This window comes from Ambystoma mexicanum, chromosome 10 (genome assembly GCF_040938575.1).
Source record: "Ambystoma mexicanum isolate Mex_15411 chromosome 10, UKY_AmexF1_1, whole genome shotgun sequence".
Lineage (NCBI taxonomy): Eukaryota > Metazoa > Chordata > Amphibia > Caudata > Ambystomatidae > Ambystoma > Ambystoma mexicanum.
The window spans coordinates 1,469,050,431-1,469,074,394 of NC_090932.1; the positions used below are offsets into that span (position 1 = coordinate 1,469,050,431).

The 23,964-nt window shown below is 46.4% G+C and overlaps 1 protein-coding gene across 2 annotated transcripts in view; it reads left to right on the plus strand.

The window, feature by feature from the left end:
• The window catches only part of ANAPC7 (anaphase promoting complex subunit 7), a 588,909-nt gene extending 565,437 nt beyond the window's left edge, over positions 1 to 23,472 (plus strand). For both annotated transcript variants that reach the window (XM_069619555.1, XM_069619554.1), the window contains exon 11: positions 18,108 to 23,472. In XM_069619555.1, coding sequence (XP_069475656.1) covers positions 18,108 to 18,297 — 190 coding nt within the window. In that variant the 3' untranslated portion in view covers positions 18,298 to 23,472. The remainder of the gene's footprint in view (positions 1 to 18,107) is intronic.
• The last annotated feature ends 492 nt before the right edge of the window (positions 23,473 to 23,964 follow it).

Sequence of the window (23,964 nt, forward strand, 5' to 3'; positions counted from 1 at the left end):
GATTTCAGAGCTGGAGAGATACGATCCCTGGGCTTGAGGCCAAGGAAAAGTCTTGTAGTCCTGTTCTTGACAAGTTGTAAACGTCGAACATTAGAGGCAGGAAGAATTAGAAAGAGGCTGTTGTAATAGTCCAGCCTAGAGAGGACCAGAGCTCTGGTGACAGTGAGCGTCTGGGGGAAAGTGAGAAAAGGAAGAATACCTCTGAGGAGGTGCAGCTGATAGTTTGACTTCTTAGAGATGTAAGGAGAGGAGAGGGTGGAGTCGAAGATGACACCTAGGTTCTTGATCTCACAGGCAGGAGCAGGAAGAGGGCCCAGAGTGGGCAGCCATAGATGAGGAAAGGAGGGAGCGGGTGTTCCAATTAGGAAGATCTCAGTCTTACTGGCATCAAGGCAGAGATCATTGGCGGCACACCAGTCCTGAATTGCGGCCAGACAGTTTGGTATGAGAGAAGAAACGGAGGTGGCGGAGGGGAGCCTGAAAGAGCAGAGTATCATCTGCGTAACATTGAAAATTGGAGTAGAAATTACCAATGCGCTGGGCAAGAGGTGCCAGGTAGTGGTTGAAGAGCCAGGGAGAGAGATTAGACCACTGGGGAACACCACAAGTAGAGAGAGAGAAGAGAGGAAAATTGGTCTTGTCAGTTATGAGCAGAACAAGGAAAGCACAGGCAGTGACATTTGGGCTTTACATTCAATGCTGTCCACCTTCACAGCTTCCCTGAAAGGACTAGATAGCAGAGTGGATGTGCTTTCAGTTTGCCTTCAACTATGATGCTGATTGTACTGGGTTTGACTATTGCACTTCAATACATTTTTATTTTGATGTGGCTTCCCTGGAGCTTTTGCAAGAGCTCTGTGCAATAGTAAATGGCAGTACAAAAACAATGCTCAAATAGTGCATTTCTGCTTCATTGAGGCTGCACAAACACAGTCAAGCAATTCGGGTTTAGAAAGAATGTACTCTTTCCGAAGAGAGTGGAAAGCATAGAGATGGAGTGGTTTCAACTGAAAAGGGAAGGGCATACCAGTGGAGGGTGTGAAGAAGAGTAAGTGAACAGAAAATGTAGATGGCACCTGGGGCACATTCAAACTGATAAGAGGAACAGAAATGGCATTTTAGTGTGTAGTCTAATCGGCAAGAACAGTTTTGGAATGGGGTGGATTTCTACTCAATGTGCACGAAACAGAAGCTGATATGAGCAACAACAGGCAAGGAGTGAAGTGAAGTGAGGCAAAGAGAGAGATGAGCAGTTTGAATGAAGTAGAACTGAGATAGAACCATCAATGATAGGTTGAAGAAATGCAATGATGAAAACAAAGGGGCCAACAGAGAGAAAAGAGCAGTAGTCTGGTCAGTAGTCTGGTTGGGGGAAAAAATAAAGTAAAGCTAGGTATTTTAGTCAGTTTTGAAGGTTTGGAGTTCAGTTGTTCTGTTATCTCCTCCTCAATTTGATCACGGTTTGTTCGGCAGGCCAGTAAGCATTGTATAGCTTTTGCCTCCCTTTTTGTCGGCTTTGGTGACTTGTCACCCCCTAGACATTGGGGGAATGTGGGAAGTGCTTTTTTTTCACAACCCCATTTCTGATTGGTTGTTGAACAATTATTTGGTTAAACCGCCTCTATGGCGATTCCATGAATTCTGACACCTCTGGTGATTTTCGCAAATTTTGCCCCCCTCCCCCCACCACATGACATAGCCATGCATATTCAAGCAATATATTGCTTGTGGCAGGAATTCTTCCTGGGCGCTTACCCCCTGCCCCTGAAAAAGCCTGTTTGACACGCCTTGGAATCTATCTGGTGAGTACCTGTGTCTTCTGCTGCAGTTTAGCTTCGAAGTCTTTGAGAAGAAGTCTCCAGCTTAGCTCCAAAAAGGAAACCGCACTGGAGACAGCTGTCTCATTTGTGAAAGCTTGCAAGCTTTTGGACTTGGATTATGGGGAGTTCTATATCTGGGTGATGCCAATTTCGGTACTGTATTTTGGTTGTAGGCTTTCGTACACCGAATTTTTGGGGTTCACTACGGACACGCATTTAGGTTAGTACCTTTTTGGGGATATTTTTCAGAACCCTCTAGTGGAGGGTGGGAAACCATCTATCCTAACGGAAAGACAGAATTCCAACCAAAAAAAACAAAAAATGCCCCATACTATTTATAGATAGCAAGCAGATCACTCAGGCTTCACTCAAGGGAGGGGAGAAGGGTGGTCAATAGGTACAGTTAGTCCTAATAGATAACTGTCAGCCAGGAGGCTTGATACTGGACAGACTGGAGAATCCTCGGGAGCCACAGAAGAAAGTGCCTTCCTACACTCAAGGAAAAGCCTGCTGGGTGGATATAACTAGCACACACCATGTAGTCCTTTCCCAGGAGACAGGAGAGCTACTTAGGCCCCCCCCCCCCATGCCCCTTCCTTAGAACAAGCCAAGATTGGCACTGGGTCTGCAGGGAGACTTTAGCAAAACTTAAGAACATACAGTATTGTAAAGAATACTTATAAAGAAATGCTCTAAAAGGGAGCTTACCTGCTGCTGCCTACACTACGCTCAGCTTGGAACCTAAATCTGGGAATTAATTTCAGTGTAAACTAATGAGGGCAGCTAAATAACTAAGAGGACTAAATACCTGAAATAACTGTGACAAGGTTTCAGAGTACAGGGAGGCTCGGAACAGAAGGTTCAGGAAACGGAAATATGGGTAAGTAGACAGTTGAGAGAACCGCTTGTTCTGTGCTGTTTCTCTTTTTATTGTGAAGCCGACTGCCCTCGGTCTCAGTGTGACGCACACAGCATGGTTAGAGGAAAGGACCTCAACACGCCAGTGTGTGCCTCGCTGTATCTGGAAACCGATCCCCGTCGACTGTGGGGGAAGAGCAGTGAACCGGAGGGCAGCCGCCTCACTGAGCCTCCATAGCAACCAGTGATTTCTGCGTGCAGCGAACAAGTATCCCATTTGACGCCGCAAAATCCAAACAATAACCCAAGAGAGGACACATACTCAAAAGTATACACTGTTCCTTATAGAATTGCAAGTAATGCAACTATCATTTCAAATGAGTAACTGTGTGTGTATAAGACAATGTATATATAAAAACAGAAAAAGTCCCTTGGGTCATACCCTTCTCACACCTATACAGATTATCCACAAATATAGTGAAATCTGATAATGTGTACTGAAACTACCTAGGACCCAGTTCACAATTGTACATCTTCAGGAAGACAGTAAGAAAAGTTAGAAGAACGTTTCTAGTGACTTCCTATGGGAAAATAGTGACCAGCAGTGATGTATACATTACATTCCCTAATAAATCATTGTTACTTCATTTAGACAGTTTTTGGCAGAAAACTCCAAGGACCCAAGAAAATGACACATTTCAGGAAAGTTCCCTTTTAAGTAGTTTGTAGGAGCTAAAAGGTTTGTGAATGTTTTGTCCATAGGAAATGGACAAATCCCAATCGCAAGCTGCAGTAATGAGTGAGAGGTAGGTAAGTACTAGTTCTACCTGACAGGCACAGCCAAAGAAGCCAACAACCCAACAACCCCAGGGAACACCCTGTTGAAGAGCTCCAGTTGCAGGATCAAGACCCAGTGTGCCGGAGAAGAATGGAAGCAAAGCAGGATTTCAGGCCAATGTAAGTCCATGAATATTCGCTGTAGAGACTGTTATACCAACCCCCGCTACTCCTGGACTGAAGACCCCCGAATATGATTTTGCAGAATATATTGGGACCCAGGTATGGGTAGTGACAGCCAATGAGGGTTCGTAGATGGTGGCATAACCCAGTAAGTACAGGGCTCGGACAAGGATCCGATACCCAGGGACATAGTCCCTGGACCAGTGACAACCCAGACGAATTAAAAGAAAATTATTATGTATTGCAAGGAGGGTAGCCCTCAAGCCAGATAAAACGTCAGCAACTGAGACGGCACTTGCAAGACTGAGGAAGCTGTCCAAGGAGATTCCGGGAGGTCAAGGGAAAACAGGACAACCAGACTACACAGAATGGTCCCACAATGGGAGCAAAGGATCGGGGTGTTGATGGTCGAAGCCAGAGCTAAATTGAAGTAGTGGCTACCCACTACTCATCTAGGCGAAGTTTCCCTATGTCTAGATGCTTGGTCCTGAAGATTTTAATAGTGAGACAGCACAGCAGCAATTCAGAAAACTGTCCCAGCACAGGACAGCTAGTGCAGCCAGCAGAGGAGAATAGGGTAAAGACGTAAAAAAGCCCAGGAAGGGATTCCAACAGCCAAAGGGGAAGCTTGCAGCAATGACAAAGGGGCCAGCGTCCAGCCAATGTGGGCAAACCTAGTCCTCCACAGCAGCAGCCCATCTGCATGGAAAAGCTCCAGAAGTTCAGCTAGGAATCTGAGGAATGTACAGTGTTCCCTAAGCCAGCCCTCCAAACAACCACCAGGCAGACACACAAAGGTTTTTGCTGCCAGCCACTCCGGCTGACCCTAAAAACCACCGAACACTTGTGAACACCCACACTGGAAGTGCAATATGCACAAAATTTGCAATGGAACAGAAAATCAGACTAGACCCGTTTAAACCACTTTAGAGGGAGCAGGGCTGGGCAAAGAGCGAGTCCACATCAGCACAATGGTCATTTTAGTACTTACCTTCACCGTCGGACACAAAGGGATGGCTCAAAACAAAATGGTTGAGCAGCCCCATCTTTGACAGCCATGTAGGCATAGGGATAACCACCATCCGCTGTCCCAGATTCTTTAGTCTGTAGTATAGTGTACCTCCTTCCAGGTTTCCAATACATGAACATTTATTTCGTTTTTTATTAAGGCTTCCTTGGGACTTAAACATGGGGATCCTCCTTGCCCATCTGACCCTAACTTAAAGAAGCTTTAGCAGGCCTTCATATCCATACTAGAGCCGCTGCCACAACTTTTCTGGGCATGAAAAGCCTAGACAGAAAGCACTGAGTGAGGCGAAGAGTGTGAGTAAATCCTGTTGTTCTGGTACTGCACAGAATCTCATGCCCATTTGGCTGGTGCTTGCTTTAATTTATGAATCCTTGGTACCGGACAAAAAATGGATTCCTCACGGACCCTGAGGACACCGATTTTGATGCTTAATGTCACTTTGCTGTTCTTCAGAGACAGCGTTTAAACACTCTGCCGAGAATTTGTTTTTTCTTCACTTAGCTAAATTTCACATTTGTAGGGTGTTTGCGCTCTGGATCTCAATACCCCTCCTACATCCCAGAGCCTGTTTTTATACAACATCTGGGTGTCCAGGCCCCTTGTGTTTAAAGTCCATCACATGATCACTTGTTCAGTGTTTAATTTGTTACTTGATCATGTTTCTTTGGTCTCTTCACCTTAGCTGATGTGTTTAGAGGGTGAGGAATAGATTCTCACACCATGCTCCGACAGATTTTGGACTCCTTTTATAGTTCAGTCAAAGGGCTGTGCATCCTCCAAATACATTGGTGCTTGCTCCCATTCCGGCTCCGAGCCAATTTCTAGACTTTGTTCATTTTTGGGCCCTGTTCTTGTATCCATGTCAAATTGTTGTTGCAAACCTTGTGCTGTTCCTTTGAATAAGAGACCAAAATTTGATTTGCATAAGGAAACCTTATCTATGCATCATACCATTCTGTACTACACGCTTTTTGGCAATGCAAGCTTTGACAGTGTTAACCTCAGAGAGGCCCTTTGCTGGGGTTTTGTCTCTAGACTATCCACTTAAAAAAAACAGGCAGACTAGTGAAAGGCATGAACCTTTCCTTTCTTAAGCAATGTATAAACAATGTTTGCATATTCAGCAAAAAAACGCACGCTGCGCGCACACATCTGAGCTTTTTGACCTAGAGTTCCTTCATAGGAATCCTTTGAGGTTGCATGCCAGCTCTCCGGTCAGTCAGTTATAGTTTCAACAGTACTGTGAACGATGAAGGATCCTGCTCCTCTGGCACATTCAGGGTTATCTAAAAAGGCCAAAGCTTGGGGGAAACTCGAGGAAAGAAGTCCTATCGAAATAGTGAACGTTCCATTTCATCGTAATGCTGCAAATGGCATAATCATTCTAGAATTTTTGAAAATGGGAAATTTTGGATAATTATATAGAACTTCTCGCATCTGTGGCACTAGGAGTCATCTTCTTTCTCCCAGAAGGGAATGAGACTGACTGCTCTACAGAAAATCCAGATCACCAATGATATGACCAATGGTCCTCGATTTGCTAACTCTGCTAGCAAAGTATATTTTTCTCATATTTACTGCAATGTCTTTCCCTTAACCAAGATATCCCACAATGGGTAGAGGCTTGCAGAAGCCCAAGACTGAGGCAGTGGCTGTGAAATCTGTTTGATGTATAATCCTCCCAGCAAATAATCCATTCCAGTCCTCCAAGGTGTTTAGGAATTTCAAAGCTAGGTAAGACTCCAATTCGAAACCTCGAAGAGATAGAAGGGGTGCAGTTTCTGTCCTAAACCAAAATCTCCAGCCCAACTGCTCCATGCAGCCCGTTTGATTTCCAGCAGGTGTTAGTAGCGTCTCCTTACAACAAGGATGATTCCTGCCTTATACATGGCAGACTCTCATCCCATTAATATTAGTGACTTGGGCCCTTTGTGTTCTTAACATAGTCCAACAAGTTACCCCCTGATTATGGCACAGCCCCACCATCCGCACTGCCAAAGTTTCCCAAATCCTCTCCAGAGCTTTTGGGAACTGCACAAGTTTCTTCGGCTCCATGCAGTTGAACTGATGCTTGAACATAAGAAATGTCTGTGGCTTTACTCTTGAGTTTCCAGGTTGCCCAAAAGAGCAGTGTTCTCAGGCCCATATTGGTGCCTTCTGACTTAATAGGTCAGTGGAAACGTACCACATGGTGTCATGCTCTCTGGTTCTGCAGGCATTACAGCTGGGTGACTGGATGCTCTCAGTGCACTTCTGTGATCCAGTTTTCCACGTTACAGCAGGACATTTGTTTGTTTTGCCATATACTGAGCCTATTCCCAGTTCGGAGGCCTGTCCTGCCTGAATGCAGCTCCAAGATTCTTCGTCAAGGTTCTTTCTAATGGCAGTGGTCCATCTAAGTCAGAAGGGACGATTCTCTCCTATTAACTCAACGATTGACTGGTTTTGGCATCATCTTTTAACTAGACTTAAGCAAGTATGCTCAAGATGTACAGCAGCCTAGCGAACATGGAATTTTCCATTAACGTCCCAAAGTCTGTCCTCCACCTTATTCAGATAATTCAGTTGATCAAAGTAGTCCTGAACTGTGTTCAAGTGAATGCTCTTTCAGCACAGGATAGTTTCCATTTAGGAGACTGTACAGCATTGTTAAACCATGCTTTAACATCACCTTTGTGGTTCCATAAACTGCTAGTCCACCTACTTTCATCCACACTCTATAGCCAGACTGAAGAGGAGTCATTGCAGTAAAATCTGGCAAAACGACTGCGATTACACTTTGGATACACAGTTCAGGAAAGGTTTGATTCCCTAATTTTTGGTCCAATGCCCGGTTGTCTTGCAATCTTTTTTTCTGAAAGGTGCTCTTTCCGTCCATCTCCTCACCAGATCTCCAACACTGCAGACTATTCAGATTTAGGTTGGGTTTGATATTTCTGCTATTAACTTGATCTTAAGACTGGCTTCAACACACAAACATTCTGGGGCAGAATGTAACCTTTCTGGTAGTGAAGGCAGGCTTCCCCTGCATGGGGTCTGGCATGGGTTCCCATGCTCATGAATATTCCCCGTCGTCAGGATGGGAATCCTCAGTAAAAGAAAAATTAGTTTGTTTAATTTCTGAACTCTTTCTCCTAACAACCAATCACCGAGCTCTGGGTCATACAGCCCCCAGCAAATGACTGCCCTCTACCTAAGCCCCTCCTCAGGCAGCCATCTTCAGATTGTTACTGAACGTTCAAGTGTTGGGAGTCTTTGTGCTCGTGCTTTGCTCTTCGAGCTTTTGGTGCATTTATTTCGAGTTAAACTCTATTTTTCGGTCAATTGAGCCTTTGTGCTCCATCGATCATCCTTCCGACTAACGGGAACTCGTTTTTCAGATTTTTCAACGCCCCTCAATGTCTGTTTTCATTGAGTGTTCTTCCTGGAGGCTTCCAGAAGATTCTTCAGGCCTACACCGCGTGGATCGTGTCGGATGAAAAGGACAACCCTTCTCTCTTCAAGCTGTGCTCTGACTGCCGTTTGCGGAATGTATACCTGGAGGACGACAAGTATTCACAGTGCCTGTATTCCCTGCACCCGATGCACAAGGAGGAAGATGCATTTTGCCGTGGCTTGTCGAGGCGCACGTTGAGAGACCGAACTCAACGGTTGTTGTGTGGCTGCAAGCCAAGGCCGCTGCACTGAGTGGCACACAGGGGCATGCCTCTCCCGGATCCGGGAAAACTGAGCGGGCTTCAAAGTCCTTTTAGGGTGCTGCACCTGTGGGGGCCCAACACAAGGCCAAGCACTGCAAGTCTGCTTCCGTCAGGGTCCCCGCTGCTGCGGGTCTCGCAGCGGTCAGGGCGCACCCATCATCTCCATCTACGTTGATCTCCAGTCAACGCTCTGGTTCCCGATCCAAAAGAAAGTCGGATAACCTGGTAAGATTCGGGAGAACCCGGAGAAGGCCAGGCAGGAGAAGGCCAAGCAGGATACGGTGTCCAGCCTACCCACGGCAGAGAAAGCCAAAGGAGACAAAGGGTCCGATCCGGTCCTGAAGGAGAAGGCCAAACAGGACAAGACTTCCGACTCGGCTGTGAAGGGCAAGGCCAAGCAAGACAAGGGGCCAAGCCTCACTGTGAAGGCCCAGGTGCACCCGGTGAAACCTTCAACCTCCCTCGTGGTGGTGGCAGCGCCACTTTCAAAAGCTGTGGGGGCGGACCCGCAGGGTGCCCTGGCGACGGCAAGGGTGACCCTTCCTCCCAGGAGGGAGGCTTCGAACATGCCCTCTGATACGACTCCAGAGAAGAGGATGCCGGACCTCAGCCCGAGACCGACCCCTCTGGACCCGAAGAAGGGGGTGGGGGGGCGTGAAAGGTCTGCAGGGAACGGACAATTTCTTTGGTAATTTCTATCCATACTGTCCAGGAGGGCAATGACGCCGACTGAGGTGCCGGGGACTGGGATACTGTCGATGGACGTGACTACGAGGGACCCCAGGATGACGCAGGCCCTTCCCCTGCGCCCCAGAGGCCGCCTAGAGACTTTGCACTGGATATCGTCTCGGCCCTCAACTCGTTGGTGTCTGAGTTACAGAGGAGGATACCGGCGATCCCGCCGTCTGCCCCTCCCGCGGCACCAGTGCGGGCTGCCCCATTGCCAGCGGGGGAACCCCCGACCAAGAAGAGGAGACATCGGATGCCACACTGTTCCACACTCTCCACCTCCCCTCTCCCCCACAAGGGAGACAGAATCGGACACTGTGACAACGGGCACAGACGATGACGGCGGGCCTCTCCTCCAGGCGAGATAGGATCGCTCCATGTGATAATCTCCCGAGCATCAGTGGTGTTCCAGCTCACGCCAGAGGGAAAGGAGGGTTTCTTGTATTAGCGCCGAGAGGCGAAGAGGAAGACCATCCTCTCGGTTCCTCTACTGGACGATGTTTGGGACGAAGGGCTGGCGCTGATGAAGAATCCCGCCACTGCCCCAGTGAAGAGAGACCGGCTGGAGAAGAAGTACAGGGTGCCGGACTCGGCACCCAAGTGCCTGCGGTCTCAACGGTCGCCAGACTCTGTCTCAGCGGCCGCCAGGAAGAAATCGTCGGGCTCAACATCTTCTGCTTCTTCCACCCCTCCGGATAGCGAGGTGAAGAAATTGGACTTGATGGGCAGGTTATCTACCCTGTGGCAACCACGATCAAGGCTGCCAATGCCCTCGCCATCGTAGCCAGATACGACCGGGAGCTGTGGTTTAAACTAGCTCCTCTCCTGGACTTCCTCCCCTACGATAAGCAGGTTTAGGTCTTGGAACTCCTGCAAGAAGGCGAGGTGGCTTCGGATCATGCCATCACGGTTTCCATGGACATTGTGGACGAGGGTTCTGCCAGATGGGGAACGGTGTCTGCCTTTGACGTCGTGGCCACCAACTTTAGGCAGGAGGTCCAGACAAGGCTTTTGGACATGCCCTTTGATGGCGACAGCCTGTTCGGAAGAGTGGTGGATGAATCTCTCCAAGCCATCAAGGCGGACACAGAGATGGCACGTGCCCTAGGCACTCTACAACGACAACGGCAGTACCTTCGTTCCTCTGGAGGGAGGTCTAGCCGATCCTCGGATTTCAGCAGGGGCTCCACCTCTTCCCGCCAGCTCCCACACTCTTTGACCCAGGAAGCCAACAGGGGCCGCTTCAAGTCCTTCAGGGGCAGTCGCCGTCGGGGACCACAGGGCGGCCCGTCGACCTCCAAACAGGATTGAACTGACCAGGACGTCCGGCTCCCACCTGTGCCCTCTGGTGGGAGGCCGGCTGGCAAACTTCATCAGCGTGTGGAAAACCATCTCCACCGACCATTGGGTGCTGGACGCTCTCGCCCACAGACACACACTAGAATTACAAATGCCACCTGTGGCCCGGCTGGAAAACCATGTTCCTCAGCTGCTGCTGGAGGTGATGGCCATGTTAAGGAAAGGGGCGATGGAGCTGGTTCCAAAGCGGCTCCGGAGTTTACCCAAGGTACTTCCTCGTACGAAAAGACCGGGGGGTGGAGGCCCATCCTCGACCTACAATGACAGAAATACATGAAGTCCCAGAAGTTCAGAATGGTCACTCTTCAACACGTGCTCGGACAACTGGAAGAGGGAGACTTTGTCATTGCTGGACCCGGAGGATGCGTACTTCCTCATCCACAAAGGACACTGCAAGTTTCTGCGCTTCATCGTTCAAGGGAAGCATTACCAATTCAAGGCCCTTCCTTTCGGACTGAAGTTGGCACCCAGAGTTTTCACCAAGTGCCTGGCTCCGGCCAGATCAAGAGACATCGCCGTCGACCACAAGGAAAGGACCGTCCGCCTACTGACACACCTGGGGTTCTCAGTGAATTATGCCAAATCCTGCTTAACTCCATCGCAGGACACCCTGTTCCTGGGATCCCGGCTCAGCACGGTGTCATGCCTGGCGTCGCCGTCGGAGGAGAGGATAGTGGCCATCTTGGGCAGGGTGCAACGGTGGTTGGCACTGAAGATCGCCACAGTGAAGACCATCAAGTCTCTTCTCGGCATGATATCGTCATGCATTTACCTCATTCAACTATGCAGGTTGCAGATGCGCCCGCTGCAGGAGTTCCTCGAAGCCCGTTGGGTCCTTGTGTCCGGAGGCTTCCAGGACAGGATCGCGCTCAATGAGGCTTTCCGTCGAGCGATGAGGTGGAGGGGCGTGCGCTCCAATCTATCCAGAGGCACGGATTTCCAGACCCCCCCCATACCAGGAGACTGTCACGACTGACGCTTCCCTGGAAGGATGGGGAGCCCATATCATCAGTCTTCACGCCAGAGGCCTGTGGTTACCAGAGGAGAAGATGTTACACCTCAATGTCCTAGACCTACGGGTGGTATTTTGGGCCCCCATGTCGTTTCTGCCGTCCCTCAAGGGCAAGGTGGTGAGGGTCTTCACGGACAATACCACCACAATGTTTTACATCCAGAAGCAGGGGGGGCACCAGATCCCCAGCGCTCTCCAAAGATGCGCATGACTTATGGCACTGGGCCGTCGCCCAGGTGATGATCCTCGTTCCGTTTCACCTGGCATGAGCAAAAAAACACTGTCGCCGACTCCCTCAGCAGGTAGCTACGCTCTTGGCACGAGTGGGAGCTTCGACAGGATCAAGTGGACTACCTTTTCCTCAAATGGGGCAATCCCCAGATCGATCTGTTTGCGACGGCGACGAACACCAAGTGCTGGTTCCCCCAGCTAGGGAGCATGGGGGACACATTCTCATTCTTTTGGGAAGGCCTGTTTCTGTATGCGTTCCCTCTGTTGCCGTTGCTTCTTGGAGTCATCAATCAACCCAGACGGTGCCGGTGCAGGATGATTCATGTCGCGCCAGCGTGGCCAAGACAGATCTGGTACCTGGACCTTCTCAGCATGTCAGCGTCACCGCCAGTCAAGCTTCCAGTGGTCACAGATCTTCTCGCCAGGGAAGGGGGTGCCATTCTTCACCACGACCCAGGGTCTCCGATCCTGAAGGCCTGGCTCCTGCAGCATTAGAGTGCAGTGACTACGATCTTCCGGCAGACTGCGAAAGAGATTCTCGCCAAGACCAGGCTGTCCTCTACTTTGAAATGCTACAGATACAAATGGAAGCGCTTTACAATTTGCCTTTCTGAGAAGATCAACCCTCTGCGGGTCACGGCCCCTCAAGTAATTCCGTATCTACTGTCATTGGCTAAATCGGGACTTGCTCATGCCTCCATTAAGGTTAATCTGGCAGCTATCTCCTGCTGCATCACCTAGTTAAGGAGTTTGTCATAGGACTGTTCTGCTCGTTCCCACCGGTGAAGGCCCTGGCCCCGGCGTGGGAACTCAATGTGGTGCTGACTGGGCTTATGGGAGCCCATTCGACCCTATGCATTTAGCTCCACTCAAGTTTGTCATGGAAGACCGCTTTCCTCGTGGCCATCGCCTCTGCAAGACAAGTAGGTGAGATCCAGGCCCTGTCATGCAAGCAGCTTTACTTGACTTTTCACGAGACTAGAGTGGTGCTGCGGACGCATCCCGCCTTCATGCCCAAGGTTCCATCGGAATTCCAACTCCACAAACCCTTGGTGTTACCTGTAATTTTGTTCCGACGCCTTTGTTGCCGGCTGAAAGGGCTTTGGACTCGCTGGATATGGTTCGAGCGCTGACATTTTACGTGGCCAGCATGAAGAGTTTCCAGAGAACTTCTCTGCTTTTTGTTAACTTTTGTCCTGTGAACCATGGGAAGGCCCTGTCCAGGGTTTCAGTTTCCAGGTGGCTCTCTGGCTGTATCACCCACTGTCACTGGTTGGCCAACCGACCTTGCCTGGCCGTCCGAGAGCCCATTCCACCAGAGCGATCCCTACTACAACAGCGTTCCTGTCTGGTGTGCCCCTACTGGACATCTGCAGGGCTGCTATGTGGCGGTCGGCCCACACCTTCACGAAATTCTACTGCGTCGACAGGGATTCCAGCAAGGAGTCCAGAGTCGGCCAAGCAGTGCTGCACAACCTGTTAGCTTGAAGGTGAGCCTGGTGAGGAGTTAAGAGATTGCTTCTGTTGAGTCTTGCCACCTCCCATAGTTGTGCATGTGTGTACTGCTATGTATTCTTTATTCATGAGCATGTTAATCCATGCCAGACCCCATGCTGGAGAAGGAACAAGTTACTTACCTGTAACTGTTCTCCAGCATGGGTCTGGCATGGATTCACATGCGAACCCTCCTGCCTACCCCTCTGCGGCTCTTCTCTTGGTCCTACTGCCACTTTACGTGAAGATGGCTGCCTGAGGAGGAGCTTAGGTAGATGGCAGTCATTGGCTGGGGCAGTATGACCCAGAGCTCAGTGATTGGTTGTTAGGAGAAAGATAGTTCAGAAATTAAACTTGAAACTGATTTTTTCTTTTACCGAGGATCCCCAGCCTGACGACGGGAAATATTCATGAGCATGTGAATTCATGCCAGACCCCACTTCATTAATACCTTGTTCGCAGATATCACTTCGCTGCTAGGACTAAAGCATTTTTTGTGCTCTATGTAACACCCGCATGCCAACAGTCTCGTGGATAGACTTAATGGGGTCCTTAAGGCCTGGTTAGCCAAATTGTGTGCAGAGTTAAATCGTGGTTTGTTTGCCTCACACTAGCTGTATTTTACATATGAAACAAGCCATTTTAGCCCTCACAAAATCGTGACTAGGCGTAGGCTACATACACCTCTTTCACCTACTCGTATAAAATCATTTGCACACAAGACCGCAGCGGTCTTAGGAGAGGAATTTAAGGAATATCTTAGAGCATTAACGAAAGTGTTAAGATGATATCCTCACAGGTTGTGTCTTCTCACCAACAGACAACAAGAGAAAGTGGTGAGCCTACGACGATCAGCACAAAATACAGCTCCCCAGGTACAGATTCTACATTCGCACCTTAGTGCGTCGCTGGAACGAGAAGTGTTTCCCTGCGCCATATACTGTGGTCTACGCGACTGACTGCCGTGAAGGTGGAGGGCAATAAGAGTTGGATCCACTGACACTCGAAAGGATACCGGCAGCCCTCCACCTGCACAGTAGCAGGCATAGAAGTATGCCTTAAGGATTCATCGTTCGTTTCAGTGCAAAGGGGGGTGTGAATGGAGGTCTTGAGTTTAAATAATGTTAGTATAAGAAAAACGTTTAAGATTGTAAATTGTGTAACAAATGTTTGCATTTTTTTGGTCCTTGGACCATCATGTCTGAAGATGACAAACCGTACAAATAGAGACAACTCAAAATTGTCTAATGTTAAGAGGAAGAAGACATTTTGATAATGATTGTTTTGATAATGATTAGTTAAATCCCATTATGAATTCACATGGTTATGCAGCTGACAACGTATGGGGTGGCCATATGAGGAAGGTGGGGTGAGAAATCCGTAGGATATTGCTACATCTGCTTTCTCATCCCCCATGCTTCTATCGTTCACAGGGTGTTCATCCCGAGTTAGATAGAGGTAGCAGATGCGCTACGTCTAGTGCACTTAGCCCTGTGCAGGGTTCAAGGGCAGTTTAAAGGGTAGTCCATTACAGCTTCAATCATACCAAGTGACGATCATTGCTCAATGGCCGAGCGGGCAAAACACAAAAATATTAGTTGTACTCAAAGAATCCAATTGATCTTGAAGGAGCTAAATCGATGGGAGCAAGCAGTGAAGAGTTGCAGAGCTGGAGGAATTAGGGGATTTTCAGAAGGGGTGACACAAATAGAGTGTGGGACAGTATAGAAACATAATTTGCTGTATCTGATGTTGCTCAGAGCCAGAAAAACCTGTGAAGATACAGACACCAATTTTTTTCTGTTTTAAGGGGCGATGGTACGGTGTCGTTGGCAGTAACACTCTACGCATTGCAGATTTAGCTGGAGGTATGGCTGCCCTTCTCGACAACTTTTGAATCTGTGGACAGAATGCATACAGGCAGTTGCCTCCAGCCTGGCGAGGTGTGCAGTCTCTCTTCCCTTCATGTGCCTGTTCTTGTGATCCCTGAATAGCACCGGATTCTGGCCCATCCAATGCCCAAAATGACATCTGTGCCCCTTTATCACTGTAAATAGACAAATCAGAGACTGTTTGATGGCAAAAATCCCAGTTATCAAGAGGGAAATTATCCAAATACCTCTCAGCAGCATCATTGCAGGCCTTAGCAGACATTCCTGATCAATATCTGCTGTTTAGCCACACCAAGACCTTTTTCACCTACCTCCGGGCACCTGCAGTCCAAGCAGCGGCAGATGCCAAATGGCGCCAGGTGACCAGGTATGAACCTTGCTCTTCATGAACACTTCAGAGTCAGCGTTTAGTGCCATTAAGGAAGAAATATGGGCATGTAACTTTGCAAAGCCAGTAGATGCTCATCCTCTTGACAGCAGTCGAGGGCAGAGTATGCCAGAAAATCGGGAGTACCTGCTGCACATTTGATGCAGAAAATGGCACACTCCCCAGAACTATTGCTGCTCTGCATTAACTGAAAAGGATCATGGAAACTGAGGCTGGGATCACCATCTCGTGGGTACCTCCGAAGTTGTGCCTTGGTGTGAAGACTTTGATGCCTATTTTTGTCTTTTTACTTCTTCCTTTTTGTTCCTGCCAGCTAATCCTAGGTTGGTGTTCTGCCGAGGTACCAACATTTGCTGCCTTGATGACCGTAACCCTGTCCAAGGCTAGGACCACCACTGCTTCATCCCATATGGGTACTCAAACTGAAGCGGTTTTGTTTCCTCCATCAAATTGGCATGCTTGTGTGGAGCGGAAGGTAGATTGCGGAAATGGTAGGGGGACGAGTTGGGTTGATTCAGCGGAGGAGTATATCCATATTGAGACCGGTATGAGAGATCGTTTTAGAGATGTTCCCCAAAAGATGATTATGATTTGTTAGTTAAAGTATTTAACTAAAGGGGGAACGTCGGGGTGGTCAAGGAGGGTCCCCATTATTACAAGGGATTCATATTGAGCACACCATATTGATGACGGCGGGGGTGGCAGCGAACTGGGGCTATGTTGCAAATCCATATGAATCAAATGGAGTTAAATATGGATGGCATAAGCTACTTTTAGTGTTACAATTGTTTTGAATGTATACATAGTAGATCTTCACGCACATAGATCCATATTAAGAATGCAACACGAACACAATCCACACAATGGGCTGATTTGCCCCACGATTAGCTGCTGCACATTAATTTTAAGCAGCACAGAGATTCTTGACGGAAAGAAGAATGAGTTATCTAGTAAAACGGTCAGCTAGCAAACAGGATACGCTTTACAGCCCTTCAAGCAAACAGATGTTATATTGACCCTTTGTATTAAAATCTTTACAGGGGGTTAGTCATTTGTTTGGTGGTAATAAACATGAGGCTCGAGGCCAGGGTCCAGTGGTTAAGTGTTTTTCCAGGTTACGGGAGGCTGTACGTGGCCGGGTAAATTAGAAGGTTATTGGTGCCACTAGTCTGGGGAATTGAGATCGCAATCGGTAGTTCAGAGAAGATCCTGTTTATGCAGACCTTCCTCCATTTGCTAAAATATGTAAGCGGACCATGTGCAGTCACACTTAAAGTCAAAGGCCTTAGGCCAGTTATTGCTAGCAATTGTTTTTAATACCAATTTTTAGCCATGTACTCACGTCATGGCCTACCACGGATGAATCTTAAGAAGAGGTGTGTTTTGAATATGATCTGAAGATGACAGTCCAGATAAAACTAGCCAATGAAAATGGAAGAATAGGGAAAAGATGGGATTTCTTTGAAGAGATTTTCTCCAATCGTATTTGGCGGGTGGATTGTAATAAAGTATCGGGGGGGGTGTTTTAAGTTGTTGCAGAAAGTATTTAAGATGCCAACTGGTGTTGTATTGTTGATACCTTGGTTAGTTTGGTCCTGCAACACCATCTAATTGCTCATTGGAGCTTTGTTCAATAATCTTGCTTTATATACAACCATATACTCGCTTCTTAAAAGGTCGGCCTGTTTTGGTTTAAGGTGATTAAAGGCCCATGTGCACAAGGTCACCATCTAGCGATGGGCCCTACACATAGTGTAAAGCGTGGGAAGGGTAAACAATGGGGACCTAGACATAGAACTTGGCATTCACACAATCCGTACTCCAGCTAGCGCTCCTTGTTCAGTGTCCCTTATCCCCTAGCACATAGGAACATGGATGATCCCAATGCACACCATATGCTACATATAGAGCTAGAAGGGAAAGAAGGGATTGGGAGTTGAGACACTGACACACAACACTAGAAGACCAGAGCAAGTTAGACTTGTGGTATCAGTCGCAATGACTCCATACACTCCCAGAATAGGGAGAGCTGCAAATGTAACTTATTTTTTGGTGATGTCATAACATGTATTCACAAAACAATCGGCTAATAAAAATTATTAAAGTGTGCACAATCAGCCAGAAAAGTGTTTAACTTTTAGTTAGTTGCCAAAGTATAGGGTGATGTCTTGGAATGTGATAACTCTACAAATATGAATAGGGGAACCTGGAAGAACAGATTGTGTGAGCCCCCATATGAAGTTACTTTGTGATTCAGTTTATCTGCGGTTACAGATTCAATATGTTCTAGTGATGGTATTTGACAACTTTCAATCTGCGTAAACCTATCTAAGCAATGGAGTGGGTGCAGTGGCTAGCTTGCATGCACTGGGCAATGCTATCACTGTATGACCATCCGCATATGTATTTTTGCATTTTAGCTGTTAGTTTGTTTTTCGTGATCTGTGGCGGTTTTCTGCATGTTGCATGCCAATGCCACTTGTCAGCCCTCAGTTTAGTGTGCGTCAACCTGAACTGCAAACTGGAATCCTGGGGATGACAAGTGAAAGTGGATGTGGTAATTGGTGTGAAGTGAATACTAGACATTTTATTTTGTTTCTCTTGCCTGATTGAGGTTTTTTATTTTCATTTATCAGTTTGGATCCTAACGATCAGAAGTCTTTGGATGGCATGCAGAAAATGGAAAAAGAAGAAAGTCCGACAGATGCTACGCAAGAGGAGGATGTGGATGATATGGAAGGAAGTGGCGAGGAGGGTGATTTGGAAGGAAGTGACAGTGAAGCAGCTCAGTGGGCAGATCAAGAGCAGTGGTTTGGCATGCAATGAGCTTATGTTGGTGCAGGCCACCTCAGGGAGACTTTCAAAAACCATTGAGCATGCTACATCCTACTGAACTATCGCACTTTGGTCCATTTGCTCCTCTGCACCGTTTCAGACTCGCAGCTTGTGCTGGAGTCATTTGAAGTGAATTGATAAGTGAATCTTTGGAGTATCTGACAGTTTTGAGCACCCGAGTTGTGTTTACTCTCATTTTTCTGTACCCAATTACTTTTGCTACACATGACAAGAGGCTAATCTTAACCTAGCTAACAATAATTCTCTTGAGTCACAGTTTTTATGTGTGCATTGTTTTACCTTTCACAAGATGCTTAGGCAGCTAGTACCAATTTGTGTCTAATTACTCAAAGTAACATTTCTTTCAATAATACAATTCAAGGTTGTATTTAAAATTGAGGACCTGGGTGAATGCGAAACATCCTTTTTTAAAGCAGTGATCCTTTTTTGTAAAGGCACTTACTTATGCCTCCAAGCCTTCATTCATTCCAACTAATTGGCTATAAGAAACACTTACTTTGCAACATCACAGGGCGCAGGCCATGCTTATCCACCTTCCCTCACATATGCTGGCTTCCTTTTGAGTTCAGTTTGTTTTCTCCACTTACTGGGATTGATTACTTCTTTAAAGAGTGTAAATGGGATACCGCACACACACCTCTTTCCTGGCATCTTTCCACTTCTGGCTGGGATTTGTTTTAATTGCCTGCCATCTTGGTAGTATTTCTTAATGTGCTCCAACTTGTAATGCTGGTAATCAGATTTAAGGTAGACTGATCCTGCAGATCCCATTTTTTTCAAACGTTAATTCTGTTTTGTTTTACCAAACCCATAAGGCTTCTAACCCACTAGTGTATGCCCTTCATACCACTCTTTCAACTAGAAGGTTTCCAGTCAACTAGTCTAAAGCCACCATCTCCCACCATGATGGATGGAGGAAGTTTGGATGTAGAACTAGGTAAGGTTCAGTTCAGGAGGTAGAAGAGGACAATCTCAAAAGGGACATTATTCCACGCGCAGTGGATGATGCCATGATTTGTTTGGTCTAAAATAGTCTGACCCGGCTCCACACATGTATTTGCTCCCACGTGTCCTAGCAAGGCCAGACAGAAATAATCTATTTCAATGTAGGAAAACTATTTAAGGTTGAGGCAAAGTTGTGAGAGAATCCTTACTGTTCGACTTTTTATGACAAAAAAGACCAGAGCACCTACCAACAAGTGTTAGTCTGTGCCTCCCTCCCAAACTCTGTCTTTGTGTTCAGGCTTCTATGTTGTCGGTACAACCACAAACTATTTTGTTCACATGTTCTGCTTTTTGTGTATGGAACAACATAATGGTACCTGAACCCATCAGCCCCCGGGCAACTCTTCTGTCCCCCTCTGGCCCCCTACGTCCTGCTTGCATAGGAAACTAGGGTGCCAGACCGTAAGCAGTCATGCATGTAAATGCTAAGCTCCATCTGTGATAGAATGGATATTGCTATTAAAAGCACATCTGTTGGTGAGACTACATTCAGGCAATTGTGTTTTGTACTCTTTCCTTCAGGATGGAGGTGAGGGAGAAATTCATATGCCCTTTTGATTAAAAGGTGCACTTCTCGTATGGTATGGAACATCTACTGGGTCTGCGCAAGATAGAATATGGGACCGCAACATCATTTTGTTTCATCAAAGCCTCCCAAAAAGCCTTCCCTGGTCTCTGGACCCTCTAAACCAGACGTAGCCAGGTCTGAGTACAGTTTTTGTGGCTCTTCCTATCACCCTCAATATGTTGCACTAGTGTTCCTCTGATCAAACAACTCCTTGCCGCCACTGCTCTGTGGACTAGAAGAATTCATGTCTTATTTGTCGAGGGAATCGGAGACCAAACCCTCCTAGTGATTGTTGGGGAACGTGTGGGAGAGGATCTGAAAAGGGAGTGGATCTCCTTGGTCAGGCAGGTTTGGTTAAAGCATGTGTTAACCTTTGGCGCTGTTCATGGTTGAGTGGGGGCCAAGACTCATGCTTGTTCCTGCTCCACTTTTATGCATCACTTTTATTTCCAATCTGTTCCACATTATTAAAACTGATACTGAAGCAACTGAACTTGTTGTTCAGAGAGCTGTTACTTCAAGCACAATTATACAATTAATGATACTCCTGTTTCTCTGGATAAGGGATCTTTCCACTACCCTACATGTTCACATCTTTGTTCGAATTTATTGAAGGAGCACCACAAGATGGTGGCCAAGATCTTACCTACTTTCTAACTTAGGACATAGGAAGTATGCATATTTCTGCACCTCAGACTTACTTGGGTAGTCCTGACAGCTGAGAGTTCACAATCACTTAAAAAAAAAAAATAATTCTCACCTCATTCCCTTGTTTAAATGCTATAATGGTGTTGGCAGTTGGGGCTATCTTTTAGATGGACAATTGGCTATTGAGGGAGTCCATTTCCAGTATGTTCTTTGCCTACTACGGCATGTGACATTACAGCTTTTACCTCCACTTCCTCATTGGTCTGGTCCAACAGCAGGCTTTCATTGACATTCATTGTGGCTATTTTAGCCCTAAGTGTGCAGAAGTTATTTCCCCAAAGTGAGAGACTGAAGCCCTTCATTGCTTCATGCCCTCTCCCTGCACCATGACTTGGGAGTGGAGGTTGTTTCCTCACGCTCATCCCCACACTTTTCTATTTTGTGTCTTAATATTGAATTTGAGAAAATTACTCTCTTTTGGTCCTGGGTTCTCTGGAAATTGGTCTTCTAAGGACGTGCTGTACAGGGCCCTGCTACTTTCCCATCAAATAGTATCATTTTATTCCTCAGTGTGGTTGGGCAGCCACATGAACCTGCTATTTTTGGTCAGCATCAGATATGGCTGTTCGTATCAAAAGTCTCAAATTGATGCTGTACTGTTGCATTGGAAGGCTTCCCTCCTATCGGTTCAGATTTTGCAAGTCTATGCTGCAAATTTACACTGGAATGTTTTAAGTCCAAGAGTGTAGAGTCACTACTTGAGCATTCAGGTAATCACATCATTGATGTGGGCTCTTAGCGGTCTGTCACTTACCCATGTGAAGTCTAAACACATAAACTGGCAAATAAGAGGCTGACCTATGCCCCTCGCATGCCAGATTTTTCCAACAACGACTTTGCATTTTCGTTTGTTGAAGGTGACTGAAATGTTTTTTTGCTTCATAGGACAGTGTGAAATACAAATGTCTTACCTCCCCGATGGGTTTATTGGAGACTTGTTCCTTATCAACTGTATTGAGATGGGTCCTCGATTATGCTTTCCTGACAGTGCCCTTCAGCCCTAAACTAATTCAGAAATTGCAGATGAGACTTCATTGTCAAATTATTTAGGAGCTCTGTTACTTCTTGCAGTTTGCATGGGTTACCCCCATTTTCTTTTCACCCCATGACACTGTCCCATCTGTTTTTTTTTCTTTCAGGTCGTCTTTTTTAATTGGGAAACTGTCCTTTATATTTTTGACACTGAGAGGAAGGTTTAACACTGGGATGTCCAAGGGCTCCCAGTTCTACCTGGATCATACAAAGTATTTCTGGTAAACTGACAATCTAAAGGATGGTGGCCGATAGGTCTTAATGGTTTTAATTGTTCATGCTTTTCCTCCACTTGGGCAAGGTACTGTCAGTAAACCACCTTCTTCTAATGTTGTTCATGCTCTTGCTGTTCTAACCCAGGCATGATCAACAAGACATTCATTATGCATGTGACTGGTCAAGCTGCTATGTAGGTGACACCCCTTGCAGTGTGTAAAATCTATACTTTTGAATATCTTTGCTGTACTAATACTAATTTTGTTGAGGTACAGTTGGCTAATTTCGTTGGATGCAGCTATGGGGTGTCATGGCTAGCTTGCTCCCCCTATGTTTCTCAATGCTTTATAATCTTCCTATTAGTCTGAAGGTCAATGTGCTAGGAGGCCATTTTGAATACTGGTTACCATGGTGATTCCTAGCCGTATAGTCTCAACAAACGACCCACTTTTATATGCCTGTGGTCGGTCAAATGCGGATGCGTTTAGGCACTTGACGAAATGGATCCTGCCAACATGAGGTGGATGGTTGGGCAGGGAAGCTCGCATTTTTCCCTGCTTTACAGGTTATTGTTCTTTCTGCTTTGTAAAAGGGTTTTGGACCCTTACAGCCCGTACAAAGGAGGGCGTCCCATTAGTCGAAGGGAGACCTGTAGCGCTAAGAATACAGAAATGAATATAGTGAGTAATTTGTATGTTTACGTTTCCCTGTAGAAAGGTAGATTTAGAAGACATCTTTGTTGGAAACGAAATTAAGTGTGGAAAAATGCTCAGTTGTTGAATTATCTCATAACCGCAGGGGGACTGAAATCGCAAATGAACATCTTAAAAGCACCTTTGGGATGGAAAAACCCTCTATGCCTTCATGGTGTATGGCCCTGTGTAAAAGCACTTTGCTGTCTTGCATTAGGGTTGAATTGATATTAAAAATGAAAGCAAGGGCAACATTGGTTTTTGTTGTAGTAGATCGCATGATGTTTAGCCGATCTTTGGATGTGGATCCAAATTCTGTCTTTCTAGGGGACCTGCAGCAGATTACCAACCTAATTGGGGCACCACAAACCTGTTAAATTGTGTGCAGGATTGAAGTAGTCCCTTTCTTGCCCACACATTATATTGAGTGAAGAAGTTTACAAAATAAAAACATTGTGTTAAGAAAAGAATACATGGATTTGTGCTACTGTCCTTGTCTCTTTTCACTGCATGTGGCACATTTAAATGTAATCCAACTCTTGCATGAAAATATTTCTCTGCTTAAACAATATTGAATTTGCTAACTTCTTGCACTGTAAAATTGTCAATATGTCTAGAAAAATACAGAATCCAATTAATGTTTTTATGTACAAGATGGGAAGTTTGCAGGTGAGCAGTACAATTCATTTACATAGGCACCTATGCAAATGGTGTTTTACACATACCTAAAAGGGTATGTATATAATGTTCACTTTTAGTAAATGCAATAATGAATGCTTGCTCTGCTTTTGTCTCTGGACTGTGAACCGATGTGCAGTTGGAATATCTTTAAAAATGTATTTGTAATTTTTCTTTTATACAACAAAGCTATTGTGACAAGAAAAAAGTACATCTAAATAATATAAAGATCTTTTGGTTTTGTAATGTGTTGTCCTTTTTTGTTTCTACTAGCACTTGCATCTTATCACCCTCTTCTTCTTGCAGAGTTCCTGCTCGGTAATGCTTGCACTCTTTAAGATTGGACACATGTAAGGCATAACATTTTGGGCTCAATTCTGAGCAGAAGTATTGGGTACCTTCGGAAACTGGTACAGTCTACTTGGGCCAAGTATTGCAGGTGTGAGTGTTTGGAACCACTGAATAATAATGGAACCGGTGCTAAAAGAGCCTCCAACCCCATTTAAAGTTAGAGATTACTTTTAGGGTTGTATCCCCTTTCCACCATTCTAGAGGGATACAAAATCTGGAAAGGGGTTGATCATAGTGGCTTGGAATCATAACTGTGCCCAAGTGCGTGCAGGGACAAGTGTCAACCACCACCTTTCCCACATGATCAGCATACAGATGGCGGATGTTTATAAGCAGCGTTGGAAGGAGGTATGTATGGAGGAAAGAAGACGTTCCTTGCAGAGGCCT